The sequence below is a fragment of the Pinus tabuliformis genome, chromosome 8 (assembly GCF_031772625.1).
Source record: "Pinus tabuliformis cultivar Carrire ecotype Pingquan chromosome 8, CPIR1, whole genome shotgun sequence".
Lineage (NCBI taxonomy): Eukaryota > Viridiplantae > Streptophyta > Pinopsida > Pinales > Pinaceae > Pinus > Pinus tabuliformis.
In genome coordinates this window covers 371409647-371420443 of record NC_142294.1, presented here as the reverse complement: position 1 = coordinate 371420443, position 10797 = coordinate 371409647, and the positions used below count along the sequence as shown (strand labels likewise).

The following is a 10797-nucleotide window of genomic DNA, read 5'->3' as shown; positions in this document are numbered from 1 at the left end:
AAATGCAGGGGATGACTGGGGGAAATTATAAGACACTCCATTAAATGTTATGACTTTTGCTTCTATGCTTTAATGCATTTGGGAGAGTGAGGTCTTTTAATGGGAAAAGGTGGCTTCAAGTGAAATATAAGTTAAAATAATAAGCATTTTAATGATGGCTTCCTTCCACCAGAGTTTAAGCTTCTCCAATAACATATCCATACTGATATGTGTGCTTATGCTTACAAAAAATAGTAAGACCTGCAAATCCTTCAAAACTCTAGCAGAATAAATACACCACTAATAACCTCACAATCAAGAAAATCTTGCTCATGTTAACCAGTGATTGATTAAAAAACATTTTTTTAACAAAATCCCATTATATCAATTTGGCAAGGACAAACCCCTGACATTTGGGACGTCCCATAGACAGTCTTCCATCATAGGAGGCATATCCAAGGAATCCATTGACAACAAATGACACTAAAAATGACCCCGCCTTGTTTCCCCGTCTGTAGTGCACAAGAAAAGCATCCCCATGGCACCCTACAGACTCGAGTAGGGTTCCGTCAGTTCTAAATTGGACTCCAGTTAATGGGCTTCATTGTTTTCATGGGAAAATAGAGAGAAAGCAACAGAAAACAATTTGATCAAAAAATCTTTGATCATTGAGAACTTTGTAACCATCTTTGTTTGACTGCAATTATGTGTTTTGTTTTACCATAAAATGATTAGGGTGCCAGTATGTTATTGAAGAACACGATACATCTGTTGTGGATGCAGCAAGCCATGGCAGTTTTATCTGCTACACACGCGGACCTCAAGTCCCTTATTACAGATCTCCAATTTCCTACAGCATAATGGGATGAGAAATGGATGGACGAATACCTGGATGACACTGTAAAGCTTTTAGACATTTGCCTTGCATTAAATGTCAAAATTTCAAAGCTTGAATATTTCCAGCTTCTTGTTCATTATGCTTTGCATTTGCTGGACTTTTCAGATGGCGTTTGGTCTAACGACAAGCTCTTCCATGTCAAAGGTTCTCTCCAAGAGTTGAAGGAAAAAATGGATTCGAAGGGGAAAAATGGTGCAAACACCCAAAGGAATAGTAGGATTGAAAATTGCATTGTGATATTACAGCATATGAGCAAAAGCCTTCAGTTTGGGAAGGTAAAGTCATCGTCAAAGGGTAGTGTTTTCTTGAGAGCGATGTATGGAGTGAAGGCAACAACTATATTTCTCTGCAGTGTGGTGGCTTCTGCTCTCGCTGGGCACTCTGGCCCATTGATTGAATTGCATATTCCTGATCAGTTTTTGTGGTCCACAACATTCATGAGTTTTCAGTGAGGGATTAATGACGAAATCAAGAGATGTTTTGCCAACGGCCAAGATTGAGTTTTGAAAGAGCTAGAATTGTTGGATGCAGTGATTGAAAATGTTCACCCTATAGTGAGAAATTATCTTTTGCTGACATTGTCAATGGAACAGAGAAAGTGGAACATATTAGAATTTCTATACAGGAATTACAGCAAAGTGCACAATTGCTTGCCCAGGGGTTAGATCCTCTTTCTAAACAGGTTAATGACTTCTTGCATGTTATTTTGAGTGGAAGGAATGCATTTCTTGATAATTTCAGGTTATCCGCAGAAGGCACACCCATAAGAGATGATCAGTCATGAATATATCAGTAACGCTAACTAGCATGAAATGTTTCTTGGTTTAGGGTTTCTTAGGGTTTTTCATTTTCTTGGTTTAGGGTTTCTTAGGGTGGTTCATTTTTTTGGTTTAGGTATGGAACTCGAAAAGTTTCAGGGCTTTTCCAGTTTATGATCTCGAAAAAAATCAGTTAATCTGTTACTTGTGCTCTTTGATGGAAGTTTTGTAATGCATGACTGAAGAATACACGGTGAGAGAAAAATACATATTATGCTAATTGAGGAATGTTTTTCGCTTGTTGAACTTATGGTATTGAATTTATCACACTAACACTTTACAACAATGAACTAACAATATTCATGATGAAAATAGCAATATGGAAGATTTATCTGCATAATGAAAAAGGCAATATGGGAGATTCCAATCATGTTCCAAGGCATTTTTTAAAATGTGGATGTGACAAAAGGTTGTTGTGGAAGGTGTTGTTTGTATATTTTAACACACTAACACTTTACAACAATGAACTAACAATATTCATGATGAAAATAACGATAGGGAAGATTTATCTTCATAATGAAAAAGACAATATGGGAGATTCCAATCATGTTCCAAGGCATTTTTTAAAATGTGGACGTGACAAAAGGTTGTTCTGGAAGGTGCTGTTTGTATATGGGAAATTTATTGATCATTGTGTATAATCCTAATGTTGATAGATATGTCTACTAAGTGGTTCCAGTTAATGGGGCATTGATTTGAGTGGTCAATATATTTTTATTATTTATAAAAGTACTCTTGGTTTGTATTTGTGTTCTTAAATTTATGCCTTACGGCGTTTCCTTTGCAACATCTGGTGCAAATGCTAGTATATGTTCATCCCTTTTAATAACCCTCCACGTGAATGTTACATTGGAGTTTGGTTGTGCTATTTTAATATAACAAAATAACTTTGTTATATAGTTTGATTTATATATATTAACCTTTTTTCTCACTTTTGTTAATATATAGTTTTTTTTGGGATTTATGATTTTTGGTTTTATTGTTTATATAGTTTCTAACCCAAAAATTATTTTTGTTGTTTGTGTAGGTTTAGGAGACAACTGGAGGGATGCCAAGTGTCAAGCTACCATGTGGGTCTCACGTGCTGACTGGGATGCCATGTCGCGCACTGTGGGCCCCATTTTTCTCCCGCCATACCAATCTTTGAAGAGCTCTATCTTTTGCATACAAGCTCAGATTGATGAACTGTTCGTGCCATCGTGATCAGGGAGACGAGCCCTCTTAATTTATGCCAACAACTTTTCCTTTCTGCCATTTTAAATTTCAAGCCTTGTCCATTCTCTTGGTGTCTCGAGATCCACCTGGATCACCTTGAATTGCAAAATGTACTCGTGTTAAAAGTAATTGCTTTGTATTTGGGAAAATTGGAGGAGGGAGATGGCCGCAGGCGCTAGGGTTTGGTCATAGGGGCTAGAATTTGGGCCACGGCCATCAGGGAAGAGGGCCTAAGGCATTGTGGACAAGGGTCTAGATCTGGGTGACAGAGGCGAGCACGTACGGCGAAGGACAACGATAGCTTTCGAGGAAGCAGGTGGCAGCTCGAGGCGTATGACGAGGACACCTGGAGGATAACAGAAGGGCAGTCTTGGAACGTGGGCGCATATGCCCTTCACTGTTAGCAGGAGAATGTTTATGTTTCTGGGTGTTAATGCATTGGCGCCATCTCCAGTTTACCCGAGGCCCTACACTATAATCGTAGGCGGGAACAGACTGTTTGCGGTTTCCTGTGATACCCTGCTGCAGATTATTAACCATGGTCAAACCTAGAGAAGTTGTCGATCTTGATCCCGAGCCGGAAGACATTTTGTCGGTATGGGGGAAGGAGTTAACTGTCCATAACATTGAAAGGTTTTTTGGGTCAGCTGGCCGCCATGGAAACGAGAAATATGCACCGGAAGGGTTGTGGAGTAACAGGTCAACAAATGGTCTGTTGGAGGAAAGCTTGGGGTTGGCCGGTTTGAACAGTCAGGGAGCAAGTGGTCCTCAGGAGCTGAGCTTTCAGGAGGAGGTTTTCCATCAGGCAGAAGAACTCCACTCTTTTCAAGTAAGTAAGGATAAACCCTATTCACCTGCTCGTTTTCTCTCTGGAGGGCTTGAAGATATTGTTCTAAATTATGGGTCGAAACACGGGATATGGAATTGTGTGGGAGGAGGACTAAAATCTGACTTAGGGGCAGTTGAGGTAGAAAGGTTGCCGGCTATTACCAGGACCATCCTTGCCAAAGGTCTGGTAAACCCTAGTCTGGCCGCCGGGTCGACTGGCATTGGAGCGGGTGTGATTTCAGGACTAAGGAAGGAAATCTCTGGATCTGATTGTGGAAAGCAGATAGTGGATTTTAGACTCGCAGAAGGATTAGATAAAGGATCTGGAAGCAAGGCTTTAGCAGACATCACCGTTACAGGGAACCCTACCTTGGACAAGGTAGTGCATGAACAACAAGAAGAAGCGGCCAAGGATGCTACGAATTCTCAGGTTAGGGAGGAGGTCTCTGGCAAGAGGAAGACCGGGGAGAAAAGAAAAAAGCAGAAATTCATTAAGAAGAAAGAGTTTGAAGAAAACTTAGTCCTGGGAATGGATGTTCAGATAGAAGTGGCCGAATGTACCCTGGTAGGGCGAGCGAGGGGCAAGAAATACTCAGCCCAATTCATCCAAAATTGGGCGGATCAGCAGTGGTAGTCGGCCCCAGTCAAAAGTTTTAAGGTTTCAGTGCTGGCAAAAGGGTGGTTTATGGTGAAATTTGAGAAAAAGGAAGCGGCGGACTGGGTATTGGGGAAAAATTGGGCCTTTGGTAACCACCCTGTGCTATTTAAACGATGGACTCCTTTGTTTGATGCACAACGAGAAAAGGTTGAAGTGTTTCCGGTCTGGGTACGAGTACCTGGGCTGCCCCCTTTTCTTTGGGTGGAATCTGTGTTCAAATCTATAGGGAATCTTCTTGGTACTTATCTGGAAATAGACATGTCCTTCATTCAAAATCAGAATAAGGCCATGGCTCAGATCTTGGTCAGCTTAAACCCCAGAGAAGGCCTTGCGGAAAACATCAAAATTCAGTATAAAGACTTTGTTTTTGAACAGCCATTGGACTATGAACATCTACCCTTCAGATGTCATAGATGTCATGCTTATGGCCATCTGGCTAGGGACTGTCCGATGGGCACGCGCCGCAGAAGGAAACAGAAGAAAGTCGAGCAGGAGGTAAAGGCAGCAGAATTGAAAAGGGCTTTTGGGCCAGAAGGGGTCCAAGAGGAGGAAGCTATGGATGTGGATAGAAATAAGGAGGAAAAGTCTATGGAACAGGCTTTACAAGGAACTCCAGGCAGAGAGGCCACGGCTAAAAACCTTCTCGGGTCAGGGAGCTTGGTCCAGGAGTCCATCAAAGAACCAGCAGCAACCCTCATTGAAGACTCAAAGGGTATGTGACTAGACTCAAGTAATTCATCTTTGTCTCCTTCCTGCGAAATTAAAGATGCTTGCTTGATTTCTAGTTCTCATATCAGTAGTTGTCATATCCATGCTGATCAAGTTCATGTTGATAACATCACCGCTGCTATTCCTTCATTAGACCTGAACTGTGAAGAGGTTCCGAATAAGAAAGAGGAATATGTTCCTTCCTCTTCAGCATGTCATTATAATCTTCGTTCCCTCGATAAAAAACCTGTGAACCTAGAGTCGGTTGGTGGCTTAGGTTTGAACTCACCTCAGAGCTTTAAAAGGAAGTCTAGGGGTAGGAAGTCCAACCTGTCAAAAGCTCAGGTGAAAGCAAAGTTTGATGTGGCTGATGGAAAACAAATGTCTATCCCTGGGGCGCTTAGAGCAGTGAATCCCTGTGAGAATGTGATAAAATGATTTTTTTTTTTTTTTTCTTGGAATTGCAGGGGTTTAGCCAGTAAACCGAAAAAACTGGCTCTCAAGGAGATGGTTCTGCGTTCTAACCCTGATGTCCTTTTATTGCAAGAGACTCTAGGCAAGAGTTTGGAAGTGGAGATTGCTCTAAGCTCTCTGCTCCCAGGCTGGCACTTTCAAGCTATGGATTCTGTTGGCCACTCGGGTGGCTTGGCCATAGGTTTTAGGGAAGGAAGATTGAAAATTGTTAACCAGTGGGGAATGGTTCATGTGTTAGGGATGGAGTTTCAATCACCAAATTTTGGCTTTCCCCTGATGATTTTAAACATATATGGGCCATGTCAGGGGAGGGTCTCCTTTTGGACTGACCTCCTGTCAAAATCGGTGTTGAGAAGCCAAAATTTGGTAATAGGTGGAGATCTAAACTTTTCCATGGGGAATGCCGAGACGTGGGGGCCTTCTGCCAGAGAAGACCCGTTATCAGATTTTTTCATGAACTCACTCAGCTCTCATAATCTGATAGATGTAAACCTAATTAAATTAAAGCCCACTTGGAGGAACCGTAGAGCAGGTGATGCTAGAATCGCAAAAAGACTGGATCGCTTTCTTCTCTGTGAAGATTTGACTTCTAGAATTCCAATGTTTCGGCAATGGGTGGGAGAGGGAGGAAATTCAGACCACTTTCCAATTTTTCTTGAGCTCTCCAAGCCCCCTCTTAAACCGGCAGCTCCATTCAAATTCAATGCATCTTGGATGCAGGAGGAATCTTATAATAAGCTCTTCAGAGAGACTTGGAGAACCCCAGGTAGGAGCTCAACGGAGGATAAGTGCTTCCTTTTCATGGAAAATTTAAAAAGACTGAAGAAAGCAACTATGGAATGGGCGAAGGTCAGGAAGCAAAAATAGAATGAGGATTTAAACCAAATAGATATAGAACTTCGGGAATTGGAAAGTCCTGAGTCGGATGGTTATGCATCTCAGGAGTCCAAGGATAGAATTTTGCTGCTTGAAAGTCATAGAAATCAAATTCTTCTGGCTAGAGAGGAGGAATGGAGGTTGAAGAGTAGGGCAATTTGGCTTAAGGCTGGGGATGAAAATACAAGATTCTTCCATAATTATGCAAAAGGGAGAAAGAATTCGAACACCATATGGAAGCTAAAAAACGAAGAGGGCAGAGAGGCCAATACCTTTGAGTCTCTCTCGAACCTGGGGAGAAGCCATTTTCAAAACCTGTTCACTGATCAAGGAGAGATAACTCTAGCAGAAGTAATCAGAACTGCCCAATGTTTTCCCCGGTATGTGGAGGAGGAAGAAGCAGAGAGTTTAATGAGAGAAGTCACAAAGGAGGAAGTCGAAAGTATTATAAAATCTATGGCCAAAGATAAGAGTCCAGGCCCGGATGGGTGGACTATAGAACTCTTTCAACACTTTTTTGACCAGATTGGATCAGAATTAACAGAGGTGGTTGAAGAGTCTAGGAGGAAAGGTGAAGTATACCCCCCCTTCAATTCAACTTTCATAGCCCTCATTCCTAAGAAGGAAGACCCGAGATCCTTTGAAGATTTCAGGCCTATATCTCTATGTAACAGTATCTATAAAATCATTGCAAAAGTGATAGTTGTTCGTTTAAAGCCGATTCTGTCAAGATGCATTTCAAATGAACAGTTTGGTTTTTTGGACGGTCGCCAGATTCATGAAGCTATAGGGGTGGCTCAAGAAACAATCCACAGCGTCAAGCAGATGAAAAGGAAAGGAGCGGTGATTAAAATTGACCTGTCAAAAGCCTACGATAGAATCAGCTGGACCTATCTCAGGATGTTGTTAACTCATCTAGGCTTTAAAACGGACTTCATCAACTGGATTATGGGATGCATCACCAGTGTCAGTTTTGTGGTTCTTATAAATGGTGCAGCTTCTCCTTTTTTCAAAGGGCAAAGAGGATTAAGACAGGGATGCCCTTTGTCGCCTTTGCTTTTTCTCCTGGTTGCAGAAGGGTTGAGCCAGCTGATTCTGAAGGCCAAAAGGGAAGGCTCTGTGAAAGGATTGGAAGTTGCAGTCAATATGTTCATTTCCCACCTTCTCTTTGTAGACGACATCTTACTGTTCACCAATGGAATATAACTGAAATCAAGGAACTCAAGAACATTCTTGAGCTTTTCATGAAAGCTACAGGGATGCAAGTAAACTATAGGAAATCTCAGCTAATCCTGGAAGGTTTTAATAGGCAAGAGAAAAGCCAAATTACTTCAATTCTTCCTTTTGATGTGTATAATCTGGAGGATCCTTTCAAGTATCTGGGATTCTGGCTGAAGCCAAATGCTTATAAGAAACAGGACTGGAATTGGCTGCTTGCTAAAATTGAAGCCAGAATATCGCATTGGAGTTTTAAGTGGCTCTCCAGAGCAGGTAGATTGACCTTAATCAAATCAGTGTTATTAGCTATGCCGGTTTTCTGGGCAGCTTTGACATGGGTACCTAAAGGAACTCTAGAGAAGATAAGAAGGATATGCAGCAGATTTCTCTGGGCAGGTTCAAAGGAGGATTCAGTACTCCCTTGGGTTGCCTGGGAGAAAGTGGCAAGGCCTAAAGAATGGGGAGGGTGGGGAATTAAAGACCTCACTGATTTCAGCCTCTCCTTGGCAGCCAAATCTGGGTGGAGAATCATCAAAATGGAAAATCTTTGGACGAAAGTGGTGAAGCGGAAATATATAGACCCTGTCCCATTAGAAGAATGGATTAGGAACCCCAACAAGAAAGGAGGGAATGTATCGGTGGTCTGGAAAGCTACTATAGAGGCATTCAAGGTTATCGAACAAGGATTGGCTTGGCAGATTGGAAACGGGGAAAACCTTCGGGTAGGAAAGGATCCTTGGGTTGGGTGCAATGAAAAATATGCTCTCTCCCCAGGTCTTATCAGACATCTTGAATCCAAAGGTATCCTTTTCCTAAGCCAGATAGAGAAAATTGGTCATTCTACAATCTGGGGACAAGCATGGAAATCAGGAGAAGAGCTAGAACTCCGGCCCTACTGGTGGAATGATTGGAAGGCCTACACTCAAGAACTCTCCAGATCAAATGTAAGGCTGAAAGATAGACCGGATCAATTGGTATGGGCCCACGCGGATTCTGGATCTTATTCTCCAAAATTCGGGTATAAGTTCTTAATGTCAAAGAAAGGTTGGGGAGATCTGGAATGGTGGGCCAAGCTTTTATGGAAGCTCAAATGCCCAGCAAAAGCCAGACTATTCTTCTGGTGCATTCTCAGAAGAAAAATTCCAACATGGGACATTCTTCAATCCAGATATAAGCAAGGTCCGGGGAGATGTTCTCTGTGCAAATCTGATTCTGAAACAATAAGGCATCTATTTATAGATTGTCCTATTGTTAAAAAAGTGTGGGTGGAGGTTGGGAAACTCATCCAAAAACAGGTCGTTTGGGAAGGGGAAAACTTTTCTGATGTTTGGGATAAATGGTGGCGGCTATATCCAGAGGGGAACCTGCGGAACTTACCTCCCATTATTTCTTGGGGCATCTGGATCGCCAGGAACAGGTGCATCTTTTTGGATAAGGAAACCCCTGTTGAGACAATTGCTCTACAGTGTACCTCTATTTACTCAAACATTCCCAAATCAGAGGAGGAAAGGAACCCCAGACAGATAAGAGAAGAACAAATCAAGGAAGGAGTCCCATGGGCTTATTTTGATGGGGCTTCTCAGAACAATAAAGCAGGAGCAGGACTGATCATTCACCTAAATGAAAACCAGATTCTAAAAGCATCAGTGGGTTTAGGCACTGGAACAAATAACTTCGCAGAAATGACTGCCTTAAAGTTGCTTCTATGCTGGCTAATTCACAGGAACATCTTCACAGTTCAGATTTTTGGGGATTCTTTAAATGTTATAAAATGGGTTAATGGTTAGAGTAGATGTCAAAATTATATGTTGAGACCTTTATTAGAAGATATTCAGAACTTAAAGCTTTCTTTTAATGTGTTTTCCCTATGCCATATATACAGGGAACGCAATGATACAGCAGACAGGCTTTCTAAGGAGGGTTTGCAACAAGATTTGGGCAGCTGGAGAATAGCAGAGGAGGACTATGGACAGATCCATGTGTCGGATCAGCCTCCTCATACATAGTTTTGCTTATATTTCCTGATGTCTCAGCAGACTGTTCATAGTCGTTTTTATCTGGTTTTGATTACAATTGTTTTTTGATAAACTGTTTCTTCTAGTTTTACTTTGTATCTATTTCCTGTTTGGGTTGTTTTCCTCAATGAGGAGACCCAGGAAATAGATGCGTGACTCGGATCTCTTTATGGATAATTAATACATGGGCTGTATTTTGTGACTGTTTCTGGAAACGTGAGCTGTATAAGGAGGCTCACGGTTTCAGAGTTTTCTATTTCTTGCATTTTTGGACAGAAAGGGCAATCCATTTTTTGCAGAGATCTATGATTCAATCATACAGCAAACTGAATGCTCTGGCATATACTATGTAACTTTTTATCTTGTTTATAAAAAGTTCGATTTTTTCTTTGGAAAAGAAAAATGTAATTGCTTTAAAATATGTTTGAGTAAATGTAAAAAAGTATATATGATTGAATTTGTACATATCGTGGCTTTGTCTTTTTGAGATTGGGCATCCTTGATATTTAGCACATATTAACCACCTATTTCTTTTGTAGATGTTACAAGGCCAACGATTGTGACAATTGCGAATGCAGTTGTTGTTTTTGTGATCTGGTTAATTGTTGTTGTTGGTACAAATTTGTACTTGTTACAGATGGTTGGGATTGTTTCTATGGTGCTTTTATCATGTAGAACTAATATGCAAGTGCAATCTCCAGGTTCATAAATTATTTTTGAAGAGATCTTAAAATCTCTTATACAAATTCCTTGGCCAACTACAAGTTTGGCTTCAATAGTAGCAGTGAGATTGTGTGGCACATTCGGTGTTATTGCCATATTCCCTTTGTTATAAACTAGGTCAACACGTAACAATTTAGTTCTGCGTATTTGATCAAGTATTGTTTTATATATTACAAGGATGTCGCCATGAAAGATTGTTCTGAGGTTCACGCTCTTTAGTTCTTGTATCGTGCTCAGATTGCATTGTTGATGGTTAGCCTTTATTTCAGATTCCTATTCTTGTTTTTCTTGTAGAACAATATTAAAAGAATCTAAATTAACATATTGTTTTCATTATAAAACTTGTAAGAATAGATGTAAAGCTTGTTTAGTTACTTTTTATTAGAT

The 10797-nt window shown here is 40.9% G+C and overlaps 2 protein-coding genes across 2 annotated transcripts; both read left to right on the top strand.

The window, feature by feature from the left end:
- Positions 1-855: 855 nt before the first annotated feature.
- Positions 856-1329, top strand: LOC149235655 (UPF0496 protein 4-like). Its single transcript, XM_089368619.1, has one exon. The coding sequence runs from the start codon at positions 856-858 to the stop codon at positions 1327-1329; it is 474 nt and encodes a 157-aa protein (XP_089224745.1).
- A 3094-nt stretch (positions 1330-4423) lies between these two features.
- LOC149235654 (uncharacterized) lies at positions 4424-9678 on the top strand. Its single transcript, XM_089368617.1, has 6 exons — positions 4424-5108; positions 5220-5460; positions 5572-6427; positions 6521-7356; positions 7452-9368; positions 9555-9678. The coding sequence occupies exons 1-6, from the start codon at positions 4424-4426 to the stop codon at positions 9676-9678; spliced, it is 4659 nt and encodes a 1552-aa protein (XP_089224743.1).
- The last annotated feature ends 1119 nt before the right edge of the window (positions 9679-10797 follow it).